The 26701-nt window shown below is 42.7% G+C and overlaps 1 protein-coding gene across 8 annotated transcripts in view; it reads right to left on the bottom strand.

Annotated features, from left to right (window-relative positions):
- Positions 1 to 26701, bottom strand: part of KIT (KIT proto-oncogene, receptor tyrosine kinase) — a gene marked incomplete at both ends in the record, with an annotated part of 85387 nt that overhangs the window by 38144 nt on the left and 20542 nt on the right. For all 8 annotated transcript variants that reach the window (XM_079698341.1, XM_079698334.1, XM_079698337.1 and 5 more), the window contains 3 exons: positions 3273 to 3409; positions 4713 to 4994; positions 8443 to 8712. In XM_079698341.1, the coding sequence (XP_079554467.1) occupies positions 3273 to 3409; positions 4713 to 4994; positions 8443 to 8712 (689 nt within the window). The remainder of the gene's footprint in view (positions 1 to 3272; positions 3410 to 4712; positions 4995 to 8442; positions 8713 to 26701) is intronic.

The following is a 26701-nucleotide window of genomic DNA, read 5'->3' as shown; positions in this document are numbered from 1 at the left end:
AAAGAAGATGTGGCACATATATACAATGGAATATTAGCCATAAAAAGAAACGAAACTGAGTTATTTGTAGTGAGGTGGATGGACCTAGAGTCTGTCATACAGAGTGAAGTAAGTCAGAAAGAGAAGAACAAATACTGTATGCTAACACATATATACGGAATCTAAGAAAAAAAACATGGTCATGAAGAACCTAGGGGCAAGACGGGAATAAAGATGCAGACCTACTAGAGAATGGACTTGAGGATACAGGGAGGGGGAAGGGTAAGCTGGGACAAAGTGAGAGAGTGGCATGGACATATATACACTACCAAATGTAAAATAGATAGCTAGTGGGAAGCAGCCGCATAGCACAGGGAGATCAGCTCGGTGCTTTGTGACCACCTAGAGGGATGGGATAGGGAGGGTGGGAGGGAGGGAGACACAAGAGGGAAGAGATATGGGAACATATGTATATGTATAACTGATTCACTTTGTTATAAGGCAGAAACTAACACACCATTGTAAAGCAATTATACTCCAATATAGATGTTAAAAAAATTTTTAATGTTAATTATATGATAAAATATTTTTGATATATTGGGTTAAATAAAATACATTAAAATCAATTTTACTTTTTTTTTAACTCTGTCATGTGCCTACTAGAAAATTTTAAATTACATAGGAGGCTCACATTATATTTCTACTGCACAGTGTTGCTAATGTACAGTGTTAGAATTATAGCTATTTCTTTTTTTCTCATGTTATTATATTTTTGGAAATTTTTTCACTAAGATAAGCATACATAAAAGCTGACTGCCAAAGTTGAATGTTTTGGAATTAAAAAGAAGAGAAACCTGCTTGGTTAACTAACTGTGAGATCTTGGCCAAGTCAAGGATGCCACTATGGTCTCAGCTTTTGTTTCTAAAAGGCAATGAGAGAATAATCTTTAAAGGCCTTTCCGGTTTGGAGCACTATGTCGATTTGAAGATAATCCCTTCTAAGAGATTCTTCTAATAATTGGCAGAAAGCTGACATTTTCCTGCCTAAGAGTAATTGTTAAGAAGAGACAAAGGGGAAGTGACATTTTTCTCTGGCCTCTTCCAGTCCATCGTACAGACTTCTCCTCAGCAAAGGCAGAGTGACAATGGACAGGTCACAGACTATATTCTAGATTCCCGGTATCTTCCTTCTAGTTCCTGCAAGAGCCCAGTAGTCCCTGTTTAGGGAGCTAAACAGGACAATGAATACATTGGTGCTAGAAGGAATAGTTTGTTAATAATTGATACAACATCAACACCCAAACCCGAAGGCCATAATTTAGGATACTGTCAAAGATCATAATAAAAGCAAGCAAAAATATGAGGGTTTAGAAGCCTTAGAAAAGCTAACCAAGATTCACAGTGTTGAATAAACTCCAAGACTCTCTTACGTTTTAAAACAAACAGCTGCAAAAATACTACAAGAGTTGTTTTACCCTAAATTTCATTGTGAGTTAAACTTATTCTAAATGATCCAGATCAAATACTATGGATTTTTAAAGAATTTGATAGTGCTATTAACAGTGCTAGGTATTCCAAATTAAGCCAAAGGATATCAATAAAAGATTCATGGATGAACCCTGGCATACAGCCATGAGCCCCATCTGCCAGTCACACATTACATATTGTTTGCACGTGATTTGCTTTTCCTTAACCCTTGGAGGTGCTCACTGCGATTTCCCCAGAGAGTTCCCAACACTGCAGGCTTATCTACCAGCGCCAGTGGATTAATTGGGACTGGCATGCAGGACTCCTGGGAAAAAGTGGTTCAGAACACAACTGCCTGGGGCAATTTAATTTTCATCTCAAAAAGGCTAATTTTCAAGTTATTGTAGAGGCTCAGTTACACACACCGTAAATTGTTCTCTCATCTGAAATCAAGGATCATAGAAAGGCAATTAATATGGGACTGTGTTCTATAAGGTTAGTCAAAAATTCATATGTAAGCTATTGGTTTTATGATAGGACTTGTTTCTCTGACCCACTGGTTCCATTCTCCTGTTAATGGCAGGCTTCACTTAGCAAGGTATCATCCATCACAGGTCTACATGAACGCCATTATAATGGTTTGCATTTTGCTAATCACCATAGTTACTTGTTTAGCAAAGGATTCTCTAAACAGGCATGAAATTGCCAATGTTGGATACAGAGCATGAGGTGGAAGAAGAGGAAGAGGAGGATGAAAAGACAGTATTTCCTTTCTTCCAATGTAATACGCATGTGTGTACTAAAGAAAAACTACCACGATAGCAAATTAACTAGTTGGCCAAGATCATTCAAACAAAAATTATTAAAAACTCAGTCAATGGGAATCTTAAGGTAAAATATTAGGGAAACTGGACATTTTAAAGACCTTGTTATTAATATGAGTATTAGAGAGGGAGAAAAACCTTCAAATATAACTGGCTAAAATTTATTTAATTTTAAGATATGCCTAACACGGTATCTGACATACAGTAGACATTCAATATGCATTTGTTAAATGAATGATAACCTAAACGTGTCCAAATGTTTCAGATTGATGACAAACATTTTATTAATAGCGACTAAAACAAATAGAAAACCATTAGCAACCTGATCTCGGGTAAGCAGCCTCAAAGGAGGAAATCAGATCCATACAAAAAGAAATCTCTCAAATGGATAGCTCTCTCTGTGGCAGAGGGAAGGGCTTCTTGGCTAACATCTGAGACCATTGATTTATGTTTTAAATATGGAAGGAAAAAAACTGGCAACTTTCCCCAATATTTTAAATAATCTGGCCTGAATAGTTGCCATAGTAGCTTTAAAAATCAAGGTAGTTACTCACTGAACCATTAATTTTTTCCCCCCACGGAAGTCATTCAAAGAAACAGCATGGAGTAATAACAAGTCTGAAGTTTTCTCTACGACTTTCTCAAAATAAATGTACAAAATGACATTTCTTTGTTACTCATAATGAATGTACACATCTACATATGGTGCAATGAAATGGGTAAATACACATCTGTACACACTCCAGACAGTTCCACCTCTGACAGACACACCAGCTGAGCCATCCCCAGGACAATTAACAGACTTTTCTAGAATATGTAAAAGAATGTATGTATGTGTGTATAACTGAATCACTTTGCTGTACAGCAGAAATTAACACCACATTGTAAATCAACTCTACTTCAAGAAAATAAATTTTTAAAAAAATAGACTCTTTTAAAGAAAAACCTTCAACTCTCCCACGAATGATACATTGAGGCCAATGGAGAAAACAATCCACTCACCTGGCTGTTTTCCCTTATCCACATTGAGTCCACAGAGCTAGACACGTCTTTTATCAAGCACATCACTGCAAATTCTTCCCCTTCCCTGAGAAGATAGCTGGCTTTGGACACAGACACAACAGGCACAGCTCTGATGGCTAGAATAAAACGAAACGTGGCCCTCAAATAACTGGCTGTAGTATAGCATAACGTTTTAACTTACCATTTTTCCTCAGCTGTGCCCAGCTCACTTTGTGGTCTTTTAAATAAGATATAAAGTATGGTACTAACCGATCTGTATTACTTGTATATTTGAAGACATCAGCAATTAAATCGGACATCCCTCAAGTAACTTCATTAACACCAAGTGAAAAAGATAGACTGTCTACTTTGAGATTATAATAATCCTGAGCAATGCTATTTTGAAATAGGTAGAAGCCCTGGCATAGTGAAGCTGCCTTCATCTTTATTTGACTTGCTGGTTTCATGAGAATGTGACCACCAACTAATTATATTCTTTTAACCAAACAGGCATCTTTCCCATGTGATGTAAAAATAACGTCTTATTTCTTAAAATCACAGGTTTTCAATAATCAAACTTTCCTTAATTCCAAAGAGCATCCTTTTCCAAAAGCCTTAATAAAAATTACTCAATAGCTAAATGCCAACTGGCATTGAGTTAGATGACCTCTGAAATACAAAAATCTGGGCATCTTCCAGCTATCAAAATATTCTACATAATGCCACATTAATAACAAGGTCCAAAGTCAGCTGGTACTTTCCTCCTCAGATTGTGAATAGTTTGAGAAAGTATTAAAATTAAATAGCTGAGGGCTTCCCTGGTGGCACAGTGGTTGAGAGTCCACCTGCCGATGCAGGGGACGCAGGTTCGTGCCCCAGTCCGGGAAGATCCCACATGCCGCGGAGCGGCTGGGCCCGTGAGCCATGGCCGCTGGGCCTGCGCGTCTGGAGCCTGTGCTCTGCAACGGGAGAGACCACAACAGTGAGAGGCCCGCGTACCGAAAGAAAAAAAAAAATTAAATAGCTGAGGAGGAAGTCAATTTATAGATCAATAGTAAATCAAGGAATGAAAAATCTGTATGCTGATCTTTTCAGTGTAACTAAGGCTTCCCAATGAGTTTCTCTTGGAAGGAACAGTTTGTGCAATTATGAAACTTTGGGATGTCCTGATGTCAGTAGGTTTAAAGACTGTCCCCAGGACCACCTGAATGCCCATCCCTGGTAGACACACCCAGCTGGAGGTGGTCATGGACCCAACACACGGGATGGAGACTGTGAAATAAGATATTCACAAGCAGCCGGCATTATTTTGAGGCTGGGGGAAACGATCCGAGAAGCTACCTGAGTGACATACTAAGTTGGACCAGTGAGAAGAGAGAAGTCTTCTTTTAGATCAAAGGATGCTCCAACTCCCAGAAGAAAGCAAACAAGGGCCCGTACCTGCCCTCACTTTCAGGGTGAATTTCTTCGACAGCACGGACTTGCCCTTCTGGTTCGCCGAGCAGTGTAGACAGAGCCGATGATACTCGCGCTTCACGTTTCTGATAGTGATGCCGGCCTTGGGGTCAGCGACAAATGTCAAGTCCTTGGGAAGAGGTTTCCCCTCGCACCCCGTGAGGGAGTAATTGGTCACCTCTGGGTCTGTCAGAGGACAGCGGACCAGTGTGTCGTTGCCTTCCTTCCCGTACAAGGGAAGCTCAACCAGGAAAAGCTTCTCAGGATCTACAGCATATCAACAACCAGTAGTTTGAATGGCTGGTCACAGACACTGAAAACATTTTATAAAAATCTAAAACATTGCCGCTCATAACAACAATCCCTAATGGCCCAAATGGCTGCTGACTTTATTCTTTGCAAACAAAAGTAGAATTTATCTGAATCATACTAATAAGGAAGAGTTAGCACTTAGTAAACACTTCCCATGTGTCAGGCACTAAGCCTGGACCATTACATACTTCTCACTCTCATTTAATCCTCAATACACCCCTATGCGACAGGCGCTATCATTATCACCATTTTATCGATAAACTGAAGTCTCAAAAACAGTAACTCTCCTTAAGTGACACAGGCCAGAAATGGCAAGACAGAACTCAAAGCCAGGTCTGACTGATACAACAATTTGAACTCTTAAAGCTCTGGGAATATTTTATTGTAATAATTACTTTTTTTCTACAGCAGGTAACACTCCAAAGAAACTGGGCCAAGAATAAGCCAGCCTGATGGTATCTAATAGGGTGGGAAAAAGTGGAATTATACCTTGTTCAGGACTTTCCCACCTACTGTCCAATCTGGAATTTGTTTTGATCTTATCTAATTGACACAACTTCTACTTTTGCATGAGCCTTTATCACTTTTTTGAAAAGTGTCCAAATATACTTCCATGTTGTACCAGTTTCCGAATTAATCGTATGTTTTTTTAAAAATCTATTTAACAAGTAAGAAGACCTATTTAGTTCAGAAAGGTGAAATAATTTCCCTCTGGTGATACAATAACTTGCCTCATTTGTCCCCAAGTGTGCTTGACTTCAAAGTCAAATATGTACACTACACCTCCAAGACTAAGGGAGAGGCATGGGAAAGAGTCTATGAATAGAAGAACATAGAGGTTTAGAGGGAGGCAAAATGACCACGATCTAGGAGACATGTGAGGGTATTCAATGAGAGGAAAGGGAAAAAAATAAGAAATGTTTAAAAAGGGGACTAGCCCATGTTATCAGTACTCAAGATGTGCTAAGAAGAAAGGAATATGGGAACCTCATGGGTCAGCCTGAAGCTTGGATGATAATCAGTAGTTACAGTGCAGAGTACATCAATGTGGAGAATGAGCTGGAGGGGTCCAGATGTTTTTCCTTATAAAGTGAGAGAATTACCAGCATCTCCATTGTTTGTAACAACACGGGTTTCAGAAAGTTCCTAAGAACAACCAGGTGAACACCCTGAGCACAGGGACTTTCCACACAATTCTTTCTTCATTAAGATAAATTTCAATCAGCTTATAAGTAACACTAGAGTACAATTAAGACGGAAAATGAACAAAACTGAATCATCATAAAATTGTCATTTAGTGTTTTCATTCCTACAAAACCCTAACCCCTCTGCGTGGGCCTCTTTCCAGAGTTCCCAATCTCCAGGATCCTCCAGATTCTGAATAGAATCTAGAAAACTATCAGGAAGCCACACAGTATAAATAACATGTGGGCCTCTCTCTATTCATATTCCTTGAAAGATATGTATAAATAGAACTTCTAGAAATCAAATAAATTGATATGCAAACGGGGAGCTTATGAGTTTCAGAAATGCTATGGCAAATACTTGATTGTCCAAACCAGGATACTTGTGACTGAAAGGGGTACTCTTAATAATTATGCCAGGACACCAGGCATGGACTGGGAAAGCCTCCGGTCGACTGGGACCTCATATAAGCAAATACAAACCTCATTCTGTATACACAATATGCTGCCGCCTCTACTGCGTAAAGATAACACAGATACAGGGTTGGGCCAACAGATTACACTTAAAATGTTTTTTAATTGTCCTTTCCATCTGTAAATCGGATGTTCCACAAAAATCAATGACACAATTGAAATATACTTATCATATAATTTTGACCAATTTTCAAAGAGTTTTCCAAAACAAATTATGCACCTCCCAGCCTTACTAAGTTATTCTGCAAACAAATTATCTCATAATGCCTGAAATATGGTTCGAGGCTATAGCTGGTTAATTTTCCATCTATTCTTTCTAAGTCACTTGAGTCATAGTTCCTACAGCAATGCCCCAATTTCCTTCATTGCTGTTTAAGACAAATTACTTAAGCATCCAAACATCTTAAATTGGTAATAATTAAGTATAGTTCTAAGTTATTGGGGATGACTTCCCCCATCAAGAAAATCTGTGAGCTCTGTGAGACTGATTTGGCTAATGCAGCAGTTTCCCTATTCATTCAGCTGTCTACCCATCCTATTAATAAGCAGAATGATACTTCATTACTACCTGGAAATTACAGAGTACCTTCTTGAATGTAAAAGAACAGAACATGGTTGCCTCAACAATTATGGAACCATACCCGGAGGCTAGCTGTGGCTTTTCAACGCATCTTTCTTTGCAGCGACCCACCCAGGAAAGAGTAAAAGATAAACTAAGGAGAGGCAGCGTCAGTTTCACGGCAACCTTCTGTACAGAGAACATGAGAGTCAATTTTACTAACCCTTGACAGAACTAGAATTTGCACAATTTTGTCTCCCTGATAACAATTACATAAGGAAGACAGAGCAGGCGATCTTATCCAAGTGTTGCCATAAGGAACTGTGACTCTAGGGGTGGCTCAGATCCACAATCTAGGATAAGTTTATTCGGTCCTCTTCCACAATACCATGCATGAGGTTGCAAGGACGACCCCAGGCCAGAAACAAACCCAGGACTAGAACTGAAACTATTTCTCCTCCTATAATGTGGGTATGTGTCTTAAGCTTTAAATGCTTCAGTTTTTACATCAGCAAAAAGAGACTCCTCTGTTATCCCTGCCCCTAGCCCCCTAGGAAATCTCCTCCTGACAAGGATATTAAAAGCACAAACACAGATGAATCACTGCATTCATCACATGAGATGAGGTACAGAAATCCAACCATCACATTTTCCTTTTGTTTCTAAGAGGTCACAATTTTTTAAATGAATGAGCTGACTTCTATTAAGAACCTAGGAAGGACAGGGGGTGCTTAGCCAACTGAGTTATTTTTCTGGAATTTACTCCCTAAAAGTGGGTCAATTCATTTGAAGCTTTGGTCTGTTTAGGCCTTTAGAGGCCTTTAGTTCCCTGAAATGTTTTTACTAAGTGGGAGTATCTGGAATCTCAAGGCATTAAAATGCCACCTTCCCAAAGGGCCTAATTTATTCTCAGGGTTTACTCACATCACCAGGACAAATGGGCTAAACCATATTGTAATCTCATTAGGAAGAGTATCACAGCCTTGCAGACCTTCAGCTGGAGTCATACCCAAAGCCACTATGTATCAAAAGACGGGGGAAACTAACAATAAAAATTTTTGATTTATGCTTCCTAGACCCAGCCAGTAATATTTTATCCATGACTCAGCCATCTATATGTCATCCCTAATTAAGGACAGGATATAAAGTTGTCTAAGTATAGCATCAAAGAAAGCTGAGCATTTACCTCTAACAAACACATAAATGGAACCGCTCAAGCCGCCTTCATTGGTGCACGTGTAATTGCCTGTATTTGTGGCCTCTGCTTTCTTGGTGATCCATTCTGGGTATGTTTTCTCTCTCAACTGACCGAGAATCTCAAACGTCCACTTGACAAATCCTGGGTCGGTGCATAACAGCCTAATCTCATCGCCGACACTGACAATTAACTCTGATTTTGCTGGATGAATGGATGGTGGAGACAGTTCCCCTGGACTCACAGATGGTTGAGAAGAGCCTGCCAAGAAAAATGAAAATCGTGTTGAATGTGATCTTTTTCTTAGGCGAGATAAGGATTTCTTCCAATATTGATTTCCATCTTCTGTGTACTCGACAATAAAAATAGGACAAAGCTGCCCAGCTATTTATGGGCAGAGAGTGCTTTTTAAAGTTTTTCAAGTTCATCTAGAAAATTAAGTTATTTTCTGCAACCCTCAATTAATCCTGAGGGTCACCCTTGGTATGCAAGCCAAGACTTGCTGGATGCCATGGACTTCTCTGAGTTAAACACACAGCGGGGTCAAGTTTCCACTCTGAACATGGGCCATTGCAATGATACTGACATGCTGACACCCAGTCTAGAAACAACAAAAACAAAATCTTACACTATTAAAAAAAAACTACTGGGCTGTCACTCTTTAAGCAAAACGTACATGATCATGATTAACTTGGCTTTTTCTTAAAACTTTGTGAATTCAGTTACTTCTATGCAATTCTCCGTATATGGTGATGGTCATCAAAAAAGGACTATCTATAAGTTTCAAATAATAAGGCAGAAAATGAAAATCTTATTTTAATGATCAGATCATGAGATTTCCTGGCCTACGTTGGGTTGCAGCCTGATCAACCTAATGCCTAGAGAGGTTTCCTACATAGGAAACTAGTTTAAAGATATAAACTATAGACTCTGAATATGAAACTTGAACCTTAGAAAATTCACAGCAGCCAATTCATTCATTCATTTGTGTACGCATGCATCTGTAGCATGAAGGCAAGTATCTGTTCATTACTTGTGATCTACAAAAGCACTGTTAGGTGCTGGGAGAAAATCCACATAAATAGGACACACAGTCCTTACACTCCAGAGCTTAAAGTACACAGTGTTCAATGTCAGAATAATGAAACAAAGATACAAGGTTTAGCTTTAGGCTAAAGAAAAAGAAGTGGGCTGGATTTTCACAATATCAGAAGAGAAAGAAAAGACAGACATGTACCAGAGATATATGCCACGGAGACACTCATGCACAGTGAGATACCAGAGGTCAACTGGATTCACGGAAACCAGTGAAAAGCTCTGGTCCTCAAGTAGGCAGAAGCCACAGAACCCACAGCAAGGATCTGAGACAAAAAGAGGAAGATCTGAGACTGCCAGAGGAAGAGCACATTAGTGGCTAGAGTGCCATGAAAAATACAAAAGGTTGACTCACATATGACCTGGGTGAGATGGGCTGGGGCACCAGGATAACAGAGCCCCCTGGGGGGCTTTCAGCTACTTCTGCAGGATCATGGGGGGAATGGTTCATGTGCCTGGGATTTGTGCCCCCTGCACACATACAAGGTCAGAGACAGAACTGACGTGGGTTAATGAAGAGCAAAAGCCATCCAAGCCAGGTAGAGGAAGGGGCGGCAGCAGGAGTAGGCCATACCAGGAGCCTCTCCACAAGTTCAGGACAGAGATGGAGATAGAAAGGGAGGGTCAGGGCTTCCCTGGTGGTGCAGTGGTTGAGAGTCCGCCTGCCGATGCAGGGGACACGGGTTTGTGCCCCGGTCCGGGAAGATCCCACATGCCGCGGAGCGGCTGGGCCCGTGAGCCATGGCTGCTGAGCCTGCGCGTCCGGAGCCTGTGCTCCACAACGGGAGGCCACAACAGTGAGAGGCCCGCGTACCGCAAAAAAAAAAAAAAAAAAAGAAAAAAGAAAAGAAGAAGAAAGCGAGGGTCAGAAAGGGACAGGGAAGGGAGAAGCAAGAGACCTGCTCCCAGGTGCTACCTGGGCGGTAGATGGACTTCTCACCTGACGACTGGAAATTCCGATGGTGGAAGAAGAGTAATACCTGTGAAGTTAAAAGACAGGAACAAATAATCCAAGGAAAGGGTTTGTAGACAAAAGAGGAACACAATGAGTACCGATCTTACCAGCTAAGAGGGGGTAGGAAAGAGTCAAAAGAGATTTTTGAAAATGAGACCACCGGAAAGGAAGGGGAGAGGCTAAAGAGTCAAGGCAGGCAACACACAAAACGTTTCAAAGAGAAGGTGGGTGGGTCCCAGGGCAGATGCTGAGCAAGATCAAAGGGAACGAACCAAGCCTCCCCAGACTTGGTTAGAAAGACACCACAGAAAATCCAATTTCAGTTGAGTGGGAATTTCTGCTGGCTTCAAGGTTAAAGGCTGCAAGTGTAGACCTCTTCTTAGAGAGCTGTGGCAGGAGAAACCACAGAAGAAATAGGTCTGTAGTCAAACAAGGTTAAAAGTTAAAAAAAAAAAAAAAAAAAAAAATAGGAGGCCTGCTGGCATTTGAAGATAGAAGAAACAGAATCCATGGAGAGAGACAAACCAAAGGTGCTCTAAAGAAGGGATGAAGTTGCCCCCTGAAGGTGTGTATAAATGACCAGTCTCAGTTTCACTTTGTTACTCAGACAAATATTTCATCTGGGCACCTTCCAACCATGGCATCAACTGTAGCTCCATGATGTCATGCAAAGTACACCCCCAGATCAGAAGATGCTCAGCAACCTTGATTCACAGAAGATTAACAGTAAGTTCAATCATAATCATCAAATGTTACTGAGCACCCAATATCAAAAAAACAAAAAACCCAATCCAAAACTGGGCAGAAGACCTAAATAGACATTTCTCCAAAGAAGATATACAGATTGCCAACAAACACATGAAAGAATGCTCAACATCACTAATCATGAGAGAAATGTAAATCAAAACTACAATGAGGTATCACTTCACACCAGTCAGAATGGCCATCATCAAAAAATCTAGAAACAATACATGCTGGAGAGGGTGTGGAGAAAAAGGGGCCCTCTTGCACTGTTGGTGGGAATGTAAATGGATACAGCCACTATGGAGAACAGTATGGAGGTTCCTTAAAAAACTAAAAATAGAATTAGCATATGACCCAGCAATCCCACTACCAGGCATATACCCCGAGAAACCATAATTCAAAAAGAGTCATGTACCACAATGTTCATTGCAGCTCTATTTACAATAGCCAGGACATGGAAGCAACCTCAGTGTCCATTGACAGATGAATGGATAAAGAAGATGTGGCACATATATACAATGGAATATTACTCAGCCATGAAAAGAAATGAAATTGAGTTATTTGTAGTGAGGTGGACAGACCTAGAGTCTGTCATACAGAGTGAAGTTAAGTCAGAAAGAGAAAAACAAATACTGTATGCTAACGCATATATATGGAATCTAAAAAAAAAAAAAAAAAAAAAAGGTTCTGAAGAACCCAGGGGCAGGACAGGAGTAAAGACACAGACGTAGAGAATGGACTTGAGGACACGGGGAGGGGAAAGGGTAAGCTGGGATGAAGTGAGAGAGTGGCATGGACTTATATACACTACCCAATGTAAAATAGATAGCTAGTGGGAAGCAGCCGCATAGCACAGGGAGATCAGCTCGGTGCTTTGTGACCACTTAGAGGGCTGGGATAGGGAGAGTGGGAGGGAGACGCAAGAGGGAGGAGATATGGGGATATATGTACACGTTTAGCTGACTCACTTTGTTATACAGCAGAAACTAACACATTGTAAAGCAATTATACTCCAATGAAGATGTTAAAAAAAAATGTTACTGAGCACCAACAGTATGAGAAGTGCTATGGACGAGACTGTGTGTGCCCACTAGACTGAGCATCTAAATGGAGGAGCCAGAATGTGGGAATGAAGTGGTTAGGATTATTCTTAAAGTCATACAGTGCATTAAATAATGAAAATGGGCACAGCGGTAAATGGAGACGCTATTATTTCAATTATTTATCCCCTTTAAAAAAGGAATACTTCCGGGGATTCCCTGGCAGTCCAGTGGTTAAGACTTGGTGCTTTCCCTGCTGTGGGCCTGGGTTCAATCCCTGGTCGGGGAACTAAGATTCCACAAGCCATGTGGCACGGCCAAAAAAATAAAAAAGGAGTACTTCCTAGTCCATATGAGTGACGTTGACAGTAAACTGAATCCAAAAGTTCTCAAGAATTTATATTGCAATATATTTCAATCAATTCAATCTTCTCATGAGTGGGTCTTAAGGGCATATGCAGATACTACAACCTGGTTGAATAAATACTGTTGACTTCTGGAGACCTGCCACCCCAACGTAGGCAAGGTTTAGCTGTGTGACCTAAGGCAGGCCACTAGGGCTTTCTGTGCCCAAGTTTCCACATCTGGAAAATGATGATAGAAATACCCTCATTTCACAGAGTTCTAATGCAAATCAAATGCGATAAATACACGCAAAGAGCTTAACACAGCACTGCAGTTTGTAATAAATGGTAGCTATTACAGTGAAGCAGTAAAGCATCCTAGATAAGAGCTTGACTCGTTTTTTTTTGAGGTTTCTAAATTTTTTTAAAATTTATTTTATTGAAGTATAGTTGATTTACAATGTTGTGTTAATTTCTGCTATAAGCAAAGTGATTCAGGTATACACATATATATTCTTTCTCATATTCTTTTCCATTATGGTTTATCACAGGACGTTGAAATTATAGTTCCCTGTGTTATATGGTAGGACCTTGTTGTTTATCCATCCTATATATAATAGGTTGCATCTGCTAATCCCAAACTCCCACTCCATCCCTTGCCCTTGGCCATCACAAGTCTGTTCTCCATGTCTGTGAGTCAGTTTCTGTTTTGTAGATGAGTTCATTTGTGTCATACTTTAGATTCCACATATAAGTGATATCATATGGTATTTGTCTTTCTCGTTCTCACTTACTTCAGTTTGTATGATAATCTCTAGAGATAAGACTGTACAGATTTGCATCCTGGCTCTCTCTGCCACTTACTAAGTGTGTGATCCTTAGGCAAGTTACCAATCATCTCTGCCTCGGTTTCCTCATCTTGAAAGTAGGCGTAGTAACAGCACCTGTTCATAAAGCTGTTATGTAAAGCACTCAGAACTGTGCTCAGGCACATAGAAAACACATAATAAATACGAGACACAATTATTCTAAAAACAGAATCTCTTATCTTCCCTCCAATCCATCCTGACTTACTTCCTATGGATGTGAATGGGTCCAAACAGATTTCTGCCTGACTTTGCCCTCCTTGGCAGTAAAATCATAGCAATCTTTCCCCAGCCTCTGCCACACATCCTTGTACGCCTTTCCACTCCTGCTGTCCTGCCCCAGACTAGCCATTTACAATGTCATGGAGAGAACATCCTCTCCTGAAAGATCTCCATGCCTCCAGCCTCCACTCACCCCACCCCCAAATCATCCAACATCATAACCCTGAGACCCATCAGCCTAAAACACCACTTTTTCAACAACCCCACTCCCAGCCTCAAAACCCCTAACAGAGGCAGCAGCAGCTAACACTGACATCATGGGCGGCTTACAAAGCATTTTCACGGGATTAATTTCTAGCTGTTTCCTCTGGACCCAACCTGCCTCTCCAGTCAGACAGACCCTTAAGCTAAGGATGCTGCAAACACTCTTCAGTCCTTGCTATGCCCATCTCTCTGCCCATGTCCCCAGGACACAGCTACTCCACCAATTCACCTCTTTGTCATATGGAAAGCCCAGTCTTCATGGCTGTTGTTCCCTAACCACTCCAGGTCGTGATCACCTGTCCCCACTAAATCCCTCTAACATGTTCAGCCCCATCACCCATTTGGCTTCTACTGTTGTACCATAGTGGTCTACATCTATATCTCACCTTCTCTACCTACTGCAAGGTCTTAGGGCCCTCAGGGTAAGGATCCTAAATTGTACTTTTTTCCCTAGCATAGTCATAAAAAAGATTCCCTTCAATCTCTGAACATATAAAAGATTGGAGGAAGGACAGGTTCCAAAACACCCAGCTCCTGTAACAGATGTTAACAGTCTTCCGACCTATCCCCCAAAGAGCACAACTGTCTATTCTGCTGCTCCACTAAGAAAAGGGAGCGGCTTAATTCATCCATTAAAACTACTATGGATACCTCCAAATTTGATATCATTAGTTTGCACTTTACTTCTAGAGTTTTAAAAAATAAAGTTTTTAAACCCAGAAACATTCAGGGTTTTATTTTCAAAATAAATGATAAGTTCAACCCTCAAACTCATACTATAAAATGAAAATAGAGCTTATATCAGAGTGGGACTGTGGATATTATTCTCTTGTCTCCAAACTATAATGCTCTCACAAGAAAAAAAAAAACTAGAGATTCCTGTTAAAAGATATATATGTGTGTGTGTATGTATATATACATACACACAGACATATATACACACATACTTATATTATATTTAAAAATCAATACCGGGGGCTTCCCTGGTGGCGCAGTGGTTGGGAGTCCACCAGCCAATGTGGGGGGCATGGGTTCGTGCCCTGGTCCGGGAGGATTCCGCGTGCCGTGGAGCGTCTGGGCCCATGGGCCATGGCCGCTGGGCCTGAGCGTCTGGGGCCTGTGCTCCGCGGCAGGAGAGGCCGCGGCAGTGGGGGGCCCGTGTACCGCAAAAAAAAAAAAAAAAAATCAATACCAATAATTTATTCCAACTGACCTCTGAAATTGCTCTGGAATCACACAGTTTGAAATATATCTGGTACATAGCAAGTTCTCAACAAACGTTTGTTGAAATGGGTTTTATCTATATCAGGACCCTTTGCATTTGAACATATACTTCCCTAATTATGTTTGGCTAATAAAAATATCAAGAGTTGCTTTCTGTTTCCTGAACACATGTTAATTAATGAGCCCCACAAAAAATGATAGATGGCAAAATCCACCATTCTGGGCACCAAGTACTATAATGAATGATGGGTCTGGGCTAGGAACTCCAGGACCTATTCAGCAAATACTTATCCCAGGTACCTTGCTAAGAGCTGGACCTAGGAAACAGTCCTTGCTCTCAAGAAGCACAAATAAGGGAGGAAAAGGGCACTTATGAACAGTCAATAATGCAAGATTTTAACAATAGTTCAAGATAAATACCAAAATACCCTCTGTAACCTCCTTCTAGTGTAAAATTCAACCATACCCAAAAGAATTGAAATCAGGATGCAAACAGATACTTGCACACCAACGTTCATAGCTGCATTATTCACAATAGCCAGAAGGTGGAAAAACCCAGTTGTCCATCAACAGATGAATGGATAAACAAAATGTGGTATATACATAAAACAAAATATTATTCAGCCATAAAAAGGAATGAAATTCTGACATATGCTACAACATGGATGAACTTTGAAAACATTATGCTAAGTGAAATAAGCCAGACACAAAAGGATAAATATTGTATGATTCCATTTACATGAGGTATCAAGAATAGGCAAATTCAGAGACAAAAAGTAGAATAGAGGCTACCAAGGGCTAGGAAGAGGGAGGAATGGAGGGTTATTGTTTAATGGGTTTCTGTTCGGGATGATTAAAAAAAAGTCCTGGAAATGGATATGGTGATGGTTGCACAACATTGTGAATGTACTTTAATGGCACTGAATTAGACACTTTTAAATGATACGCTTTATATTATGTATATTTTACCACAATTTTTTTAAAAACTAAAGTTTTAAAAAAATCAGTAATTCTTCAAGGCCCAGGGGAAGCCTCAAATTTTCTCAGCTACCTTGACTCTTTCTTATCTGACAACTCTGACCTCTAGTAGTAGCCTCTGTGGGTCCCCCAAGTTTATCTTAAATCACAACGTTAACAAATTAATCACTGTTATTATTTTTATTTGTTCCACACAGCTGTGTTTGAGGGCTTGAACACCAGCTCTCTTTCTTCCCAGCTCTCTACTACCTTATACACAGTAGCCATTCAGAGCAGAAGCCTCTTTTAGCGCTCTGGGCTGAATAAGCTAGAAATTTTAAACCACACTGACTACTGCCCAAGAGACTTGAACGCTCAAGGCTACTAGAGTTCTTCTCCTGTACATCTTTGCTTTTCTCCTCACACCATCTGAGTCCTTTGGTTTTATTCTCAAACCTGTTTATGGAAGTGGGACTTGATATTATATTATATATAAGTACATGTTATGAAAATTGATGAAATATATGAGTGTGTGTGAGTGTGTGTGTGTGTTTGGGGAAAGCTGTTGATTCTCTGATAACTAAGAAACACTCTATAAGGTGGCTCAACTGAAAAAACCCTACAGGTACTTCAGGTTAAATGTGGGTGAAACATGAGAAGATTGGGGGAGGGTCTCCACTTCACAAACATGGGGGGATTCTGCATTCTGACTCTCTCACAGGCACTACGTTTAAAGAAACTGAAATTAGAAACTGCAGGCCTTATATTGTGGGTGTGGTGTATGGGGAAGACAGGAGCTCAGACTGCCTGAGAACTCCCACCAGTCAACCCAAACTCAAAGTCAACCAAAACTCAAAGAAAAAGTTCCATTTCTCCATCAAAAAGAACAAAGCCACCCATCTTTCTTTTCTTAAGTGAAATAAACCATTCAAGGTAGACCTGTATTTTTTGTGATCTGTGGCTTAAAAGACTCGAGTCCAGAGTGGGCTTCTACAGTACAAGCTTCTTAATGACCTGTGTAAGTCGAGGTGACTGGCTTGAGCACAGGGTGCTCCCCAATCACCTTCAGTAGTGGTTGGACCATGTCAACTGTTAATCAATCTGAAGTCTCAACTCTCCTCCTAAGGTCTTTCTTTATACCCTTCACAAATGTCTAAAGCTGCAAAGACTGAATTTATAGCTGGGGTTAAAAGTAAGGAAGTCATTTCAAAACCTTCTCCTCTTTGGACACAAATATAAGGAACCAGGCAAAATAATGGCAGGGAAGAAAACCCACATAGAGAGGCCTATTCTAGTTTTGGGGAAGTAGAGCTGTGAATAAGGCAAAGCTCAAAGCTCCATCGCAGTTCAGCTCCTCTCTGGTTCACATACTGTTCAACCACAATTCGTAATAAAAGGGCTAATGATTTGTATATCCTACTGTTTCTGACACACTTCTATATTCCCATAGGAGTAAACTGGATAAAAATCAAGATGGAAGGATCATAGTAATTGCCCACAACACCCATAAGGCTTTAAAAACAAGTAGATGATACTGGAAATAGAATAAAGCTGGGGTGGGGGGGTATGAGCTCAGTGAAAACCACACAAGTCCTTAAAAATGCTCTTGCCCAGCGACAGAGAGAGTGTGAATCCACTCTGGATCCCCACGCAAATTGGAGGAAGCCACGCCATGGAGGATCCAGCATGGCCCCCATTCCACTGTGGTGAGGCCATGCCACCAGAACCATTAAGAAATCTTTCATGTCAACATGCATCTATTGCATAATTATTACCATGTTAGTGAACTAGATGCTGATGGGGAACTCAGCCTTGTGTAGGAGACAAATCTAATACAAATGAAACAAAAATACTGAGAGGTCACAAACAGGTCCCAAGACTCAAAGGAAGCAGCTATCATTCTGCCCAAAAGGACCATGAAAAGCTCCAGGGGGAGGGGCCATGAGAGCTGAGCCAGGAAGTCTTTGTCTGTGTGTTTACATGTGCCCGTGTTTGTATGTGTATTCGAGAAAAAGCTCATCCTATGAGGACCCCATCCCACTCCCCCCACCCCCCAAACTGTGAGCTCTCAGAATCCAAAGCAAGGTCTGTAGCCATCACTAGCCTCAAAGCCTCACAGGGCATCAGGAATACAGCATGTGCTCACTAAGTGCACAGCGAAGGAATGACTACATATAGGAAATGCAGAGGTGCAGGATATGGGAAGACAATCTGAGACATCATCTTACAGAGCAGTGCTTTCCTCATCTAGGGTGTTTGCTAACAGTCTTCTTTTTTTTTTTTTTTCTTTTTTTGCGGTACGCGGGCCTCTCACTGTTGTGGCCTCTCCCATTGCGGAACACAGGCTCCGGATGCACAGGCTCAGCAGCCATGGCTCATGGGCCCAGCCGCTCTGTGCAGCATGTGGGATCTTCCTGGACCGGGGCACGAACCCACATCCCCTGCTTCGGCAGGCGGACTCTCAACCATTGCGCCACCAGGGAAGCCCGCTAACAGTCTTCTTGAAGGTCAATTTCACTCAGTGACAAATAACAGTAAACATCCTTTTATATTATAATACATAGCATAAAATAGAAAGAAAAAAATCAAACGCATTTTTTTCAGGGGGAAAACATGAGCTTTCAAAGAAATTGAACTGCCTCACGACTTCATACTCACAAACACACCACCCAAATCCCGACCACCTCCAACCTTTAAAAGCACCTCCACGGACAAGTTTGAGAACAGTCCTAAATGGATCACTTGAATTCCAATTCACAATTGAACACTGTCCAGAGGATTTTCTGGGTAACAGAAAAGTTGAGATATATCTTTAATCTTATAACATAGAGATTTAAAGTACTCAACTGAGCAGAACTCACTGCTAAAATCTACTCAGGTTTAGACATAAGATAAACAATAGGTAATTGACACAGTCTCCTCACCATCCTTTAAGTCTCTCACTGTAATACCCCCCTAAGTTCGGGGCCTGAAAAAAACAATTCCTTGGTACAATGCAAATTTGTATTTAGCTTTTAAAAATAAAATTTCTCTCTGCATGCCAGGTCTTGGTACTACATTAGGTCCAGGATATTTAGTGATTATACAAAATCTGTTTCCATATTCGAGACAGCTTAGGGTTTCAAGCAATGGCAATAGACCATTATAAAATGATAAGCCATTTGAAAGTCAGTTTAAAATCACAAAATATCAATAACAAAGACATCCCGCAGCACGGTTTTTTTTTAAAAAGCAGCTCCTTAAGCATAGTTCAATGTTGGTGTAAAGATTATGAACTAATTGATAGAAGGGAACCGAAAGATAGAGAAAGAAAAACTGGAGCATTAGTCATTAGTGACAAAGAGAGAGGGCTCAGTAACAAAGCCAGCACTTCAGAAACATGTCTTCATGAATGCAATGGTAATTGAGCTCCTACCATTTGGCCTGGGTGGGGCCTGGGGCCTGGGAGGACCAGGAATACAGAGCAGGGCATGACAGCCCAGTGGGGAAGCTGAACTCACACACATAGTGACGATATAATGAAGCAAGGGCAGACAAAAAGGGCAACGGAGCGTGTGGGCAAGAAGAGGGGCAAGGGACTTCCCTGGTGGTGCAGTGGTTAAGAATCCCCCCGCCAATGCAGGGGACATGGGTTGGAGCCCTGGTCCGGGAAGATCCCACATGCCATGGAGCAACTAAGCCCGTGAGCCAAAACTACTGAGCTTGCGCTCTAGAGCCCACAAGCCACAACTACTTAGCCCTTGTGCCACAACTACTGAAGCCCACGTGCCTAGAGCCCATGCTCTGCAACAAGAGAAACCACCGCAATGAGAAGCCCGCGCACCGCAACAAAGAGTAGCCCCTGCTCACCTCAATTAGAGAAAGCCTGTGTGCAGCAACGAAGACCCAACGCAGCCAAAAATAAATAAATTAAAAAGAAAAAAAAAAGAGGGGTCAGAAAGGATTCCTAGAGCTCAGATTAAAAAATGTGTGTGACCTGGCCAGACTGCAGGCGCAGATGGTCTATCGAGTGGGGGAACCACAGGAGCAAATGTCACAGAACTAGCAAGACTCATGCTTAGAAGTCAGGTGTCACTCAAAATCCCTGCAGCATCAAGGTGTGAGGCCAGAGACCCAGTAGGGTCTTTGTCATGGTAAGGAGGTGAGCCTGCCCAGATGGGGAGCTATTGGTGTGTGTCTTGGGGGGACCCCTCTGGGAGCAGTGAAGGACAGTACTGACAGAACAGGACTAGAGACAAGGACAGTGAGGAGACTAGGTCCAGACAGGAGCTGATGAGAACATAAGCCAGAGGTATGGGACGGACAGGAGAGGTGGGTGTTTACCGGGTGAGTACGGGGCCTCCGCATGGGTGGATCTAGGCAGTAAGGAAGCAAGAGGAAGGAAAGAAGACACCCCTGTTTTGGGCTTACACCTACGAGAGGATGGGATGCCAACAGACTGCAGGGGGAAAAAACTGATGTAGAGGCATTTGGATCAGCAGGTGGCAGCTGGAAGGTTCTGCAAATTGATGGGGGCGGGGACAGCAGGGGAGGTCAGGGCCACAGACATAGTCACCAGCACACAGGGGGTGGTATCCCGGGGTGCCCATAAAATCACCCAGGGAGGGTGCGGAGAGTGCAAAGAACAGAGGGGCCGAGAAGGAAATGACAAGGCCCAAGGTGGCTACAGTAGGGTGGAGATGGTGATGACTCGACTGGTAAGAGAGAACCAGGAAATTCCAGGCTAGAGGGTGCGGAGGGACTTCTAGAAGGATGCTAGAATCTTGGAGGACATGGCAGCAGGCAGGGCAACAGAAATGGACAGAGAACCAGCCCTAAAGTCTTCAGCACAAGGGATTGGTCCCTGGCAGTAGGGAGGAGGGACGGAGAGTCATGGAACTTATATCACTCATTTGCAACCCTGGTTGCACACCAGAACCCCATCCTGCTAGAATCTCTGACAGTACTGCAGGCCTGGGATGTGCGAGAAGAGGAGCCTTGACCGCACGTCAAGGAGAGGAGGGGGAGGAAGGGAGGGAGGAGGGGGGGAAGAGGAGGAGGGAGGACTCCTGAAGTCAGTGAGCAGGAAGGCAATGGCTGATGGGGAAATGGAAGACATGGAAGCTGCCAGAGGTCTCGCATGAAAAGGTGGGGGGGATGAGTATCCAAGGGGGCAGGCAGCCAGGGAGAACAGCAAAGGAAGGAAGGAAGGAATGGGATTCAGGGACACAGAGGAGTGACTAACAGAGAAGACCACGACACAGACTGGCTGGGCTGGAGAGGCCTAGGCGGCTACTGCCTGACCTCAAGGGCTGATGAATGTGGCCATGAGGTGACTGAGGCGGGGTAAAAACACTATTTTTAAGCCCCTCTTTCTTTGAACACGCTCTTCTCAGAAAAACATCTGTGGCACAAAGGAGCCGTGCTACCACATGTGGGTCCCACATTCTCATGGGCGTCTGAGCAAGAGTGATTCACCAGGCTCCCTGCTGCTAGAAAGGGATGCCCCAGTGCAAACAGGGGTGCCCCTCTCTAGAGAGGCAGGGTTGGGCCACATCACCCCAACTCCCACCCCACACTGGCTCACCTTTCTGCAGGCTTTCAGCCGGGGTGGGTTCACCTGTGGTTTGGGCCCTTCCGGCCTCTGCTCCTGAGAGCGGTTTCCTCCTGGGGGCCGAGTCAGCTCCTCTATTTTCTGCCTTAACCACATGGACAAACCCAGCACTAATAAGTCACCTGTGTTGATCACACCTTTCCTGTAACATGTGTATTTTCTGCTTTTCTGGCTGTTACCATGATCCCTGGGCCAATCACGCAGGCCTCGTTCTCTGCTATTAAAGCATGTCCCCACGCAGATCCCTCAACGATGGCCAACGATGGCCAACTGGGAGCTACCTTGTACTTGAACCCTCAACTCCTTCTTTTCCATCAACTCACCATTCACAAGCATGCCATCTGGGGGCAAGAGAAGCTGCCCTCAGGCTGCTTTTGCCGTTTGAAAAGCATACCCAAGATCAAGGAGATGTTAGATGTTCTGCATTCTTCTAAGGAAACTTACTAAGAGGACTCAGCAGCAAGGACTCAGGCTTCCAATAAATGCCTTCTAAAGGTACGACATCTGTCAAAGCTTTTCTCAGGTTGGAGGCACGAGCAAAATTACTGTTTGGTGTCTGCTAAGATATTTAATATTTGTACGTTTTAGATAAAATGTGTAACTATGTATTTTTGCTCTGAAGCAGTTAGTGAAGGAAAAATGTAATGGTGGGGACATAGAGAAATTCTGGATTCTAAATTGTGGGCAAGTCCCTTAGGTTCGAGGCGTCTGTTTCCTCTTCTGAAAAACTAAAAAGAGGCCATCAAAAGCCCTAAGATTCTAGGATCTGTAATCAAATAGTTAGGCCATAGTAGGGTCAAAATAAAGAAACCCTTTATTTAAAAAAAAAAAAAACTGGCTGGACATAAAAAGTACTCAACCATTTATGGCAATAATGAATAGCAGTGATTCTCTTATGATATAAATAATATAACTAATCACCTGCTTTGTTTTTAAACCACTGTTTGAACACAGAATTAAATAAGGGCCTAAACATGGAACTTGATTCCTGGCTCTTACATCTTATAAAGTGAACAGTAAGTGTGGAGATGCATGTATCACCCATTCGACAATGAAAGGAGGATCCTTCTCAGCTTACTGTATTGCAAAACTTCTTCTAGACACGCATACATCCCCAGCAACAAAGGCTTACATAGGGTTACTTAATATATTTCCTACTCAGTCACCCTAAGAAAAATACAACCCGATGTTTGAAGGAGCAGAACTCCCCCCACCTCTTTTTTTTTTTTTGAGGTACGCAGGCCTCTCACTGTTGTGGCCTCTCCCATTGCGGAGCACAGGCTCCGGACGCACGGGCTCAGCGGCCATGGCTCACGGGCCCAGCCGCTCCGTGGCATGTGGGATCTTCCCGGACCGGGGCACGAACCCGTGTCCCCTGCATTGGCAGGCGGACTCTCAACCACTGCGCCACCAGGGAAACCCCAGGACTTCCCCTTTTGATCTCAAAGATACGCATGGCCATTATGAAGTGGGTCTTTGGGGAGTCAGATGAGGTCTGGATTTGACAAGCATAATGTATGAGGATCCATCCCTGCAGCAGAAAAGAGGAACATCCTAATTTCCAGTGGGTTTTTCCTGATAGCTCAGTGCAGCTCCTGTTGTAAATATGTAGATTTCCACGTTTTGAATTCTGTAAAGCACTTAATGAAATAAGCAGCAGATAAGAAGCAGAAGGACTCAAATCCAATAAACAACAGAACAAGACCCTTACCATCTGTGAAGCTGGGGTGGGGAAGCTCCTGACTGCTTTCAACATTAATTTCCTTGACTTGAAGAACAATAAAGAGCCAAGTGAGGGCTTCCCTGGTGGCGCAGTGGTTGAGAGTCCGCCTGCCGATGCAGGGGACACGGGTTCGTGCCCCGGTCTGGGAAGATCCCACATGCCGCGGAGCAGCTAGGCCCATGAGCCATGGTCACTGAGCCTGTGCTCCGCAACGGGAGAGGCCACAACAGTTAGAGGCCCGCGTACCGAGGGAAAAAAAAAAAGGAACCAAGTGAAAAGGAACATGGCAAGAAGAGCATGGAAGGTCGGCCACGCTAGTCAAAGGCCAGCTTCACCCCAGACCTACCAAGTACCAAGGAAAACAGACGTGTGCGCGTCTCACCTCCAAGCAGACCTCCTGGCTGCACGCTCTACAGAGGGCAACAGCTAGACCCTTGAAAGGACCTGCAGAAGGACCTGTCAGGTGTAAACTGCCTTCATCTTAGCGCTGTCCTGGACATGTGTGGTGGAGTGTGGGCCTGTAATCACTATGCCATTTCCTCCAACCAAGAAATTGACAATTCCTCAACATGCCAATTCCCAGGCTCAGGAGGGGAAGTGAGTTTGTGTTAGCAGCAAATGAAAACTTTAAGAAATAAAAATATGTGACACCCATAAGCTCTGGTTCTAATTCTATAGCATTTCATTCTAATGACATCGAGTGTAATACCAATAAGCAAGGGATTGTCTGGTCAATATTTTTACACTCATGAACATAAATATATGCCAACTGGGGCATTTAAAAACATTTTTTGGTGGTAAAATATACATAACATAAAATCATGTTAAACATTTTTAATTATACAAATTTTGAGTGGCAATAAATACATTCACAATGTAGTGCAACCATCACTACTATCCACCCCCAGAGCTTTTTCATCATCCCAAAGTGAAACTCTGTACCTATTCAAGAATAACTCCCCATTCCACCATCACCTCCTCACCTCAGCCCCTGGTGACCATCATTCTACTTTCTGTCTCAATAATCTGACCGCTCTAGGGACCACGTGTAAGTGGGACCATACAATACTTACCTTTTTGTGTCTCGCTTATTTAACTCAGCCTAACGTCTCCAAAGTTCATCTGTGTTGTTAGCATGGGTCAGAATTTCCTTTTTTAAGGCTGAATAGTATTCCACTGTATGTAAATATCATATTTTAGTTTATCCATTTATCCTGACATTTGAAGTGTTTTCCTGAGGCAGTTTTTAAACTCTGCCTTCAAATGTGACCTACATTTTTGAAAGGCCTCTTTGCTTTTCTAGTTCTGAAAGATGCTTGGAATAATACTTGGCTTAAATAGATATTTAAGCTAATTTTCACCATAATGGGTAAATCAATACATTTTACTAGTGATTATATACTAAATTCTGCTTTTAATAGACCTGTCAGTTAAGGGAAATTGTACCTTCCCCTGCATCCCATACATGGAACAGAGAGAATGTTTTTTCCTTCTGTTCCACTTTCAAAATGTCATTCTATAGCCACTGGGCTGGTTTAAAACAAAGGAAGTAAAAACAAAAGTATTAATTAAAAAAAAAAAAAAGCAATTTTATCTGAAGCAGTTGACAGAGAAAAGGTTACCAGCACTGGTAACTGTCTTGAAAAGAGACATGAATTAGCAGGGGCCAAACAGTTCAGCTGCAGCCCTGGATAACAAGCTGGGGCAAGTCCCTGGTCTCCCACTTTTTCACAAAACAGGTAGAAACATACAGGGAGCCCCCTGTTATTTGCCTGTGTTACCCTGCCATAGAAGAGGTTCTGTCTGTTAGGTGCTGGAGAGAGCCAATTTCCAGAAAGGGAGTTGGATGGGTTTTAGCGTCTGAATTAAATTTAAAGGACTGGGACTAGGGCTGAGGGCAAAAGTGAGCTGAGTGTCCCTCTTTGGAGCCAGGCCCCAGCCTAGAGGCCAGGGGGAAGACCACACAGGTGGGGGGCAGAAGAAGGAACTCAGCCTGGGTGGCCTCAGTGTTCTCATCAAACCCAAGGCTGAGGCTCAAATGGGTTTTCAGGGGAGCATGTTAGCAATTTACTCTTAAATGGATCAGAAAAGCCAATATGTATATTACATGGACAAAGTAAATGTGGTGAAATGTTAATTGCAGAGTCTAAGTGAAGGGTATCCTGAAGTTCTTTGTAGTCATCTTGCAATTTCTGTACCTTTATTCAGCAATATTTTAAAGTCTAGAAGCAAGCTCAGAGACTGGAGATTGATGGTGCTTTTCTGAGCTTGGATGAGCACAGGAAGCAACAGGAATACAATGGAAAAGGTGTACGTTTTGCAGATTCCAAACTGAGCGATGTGAAACTTTGTGAAACTTTGGGGAAGTTACCTGACCTCTCCAAGCCTCAGAGTTTTGTTTTGTTTTGTTTTTGCGGTACGCGGGCCTCTCACTGTTGTGGCCTCTCCGGTTGCGGAACACAGGCTCCGGACGCGCAGGTTCAGCGGCCATGGCTCACGGGCCTAGCCACTCCGTGGCATGTGGGATCTTCCCAGACCGGGGCACGAACCCGTGTCCCCTGCATCGGCAGGCAGACTCTCAACCATTGCACCACCAGGGAAGCTCAAGCCTCAGAGTTTTGACATCTATAAATTGGGGGTGAGATACATCAGGATTCATACATTATCTCCAAATCCTATACCTACCTTATGTTCAATAAATGGTTGCAAGTGAGAAACAGTGTTTATGATGTTTGTTCCAAAACTTACTGTGTTTATTATGTTTCACTAAATCTAACAGGAGTTTACACTGGGTATAAGAGAGTATGCTGAGGGGCTTCCGGGGCTTCCCTGGTGGCACAGTGGTTAAGAATCCGCCTGCCGATGCAGGGGACACGGGTTCGAGCCCCGCTCCGGGAAGATCCCACATGCCACGGAGCAACTAAGCCCGTGCACCACAACTACTGAGCCTGCGCTCTGGAGCCCGCGAGCCACACTACTGAGCCCACGTGCCACAACTACTGAAGCCTGCGCACCTAGAGCCGGTGCTCCGCAACAAGAGAAGCCACCGCAATGAGAAACCCACACACCGCAACGAAGAGCAGCCTCCGCTCGCCACAACTAGAGAAAGCCCGCGTGCAGCAACGAAAACCCAACGCGGCCAAAAATAAATACATTAAAAAAAAAAATTGGAAGAGAGTATGCTGAGCCCCAAATGTAAAACAAAAACAATCAATTAACTGGC

Source organism: Hyperoodon ampullatus, assembly GCF_949752795.1.
Source record: "Hyperoodon ampullatus genome assembly, chromosome: 1".
NCBI classification, from domain to species: domain Eukaryota; kingdom Metazoa; phylum Chordata; class Mammalia; order Artiodactyla; family Ziphiidae; genus Hyperoodon; species Hyperoodon ampullatus.
This window is presented reverse-complemented; position numbering and strand designations above follow the sequence as displayed.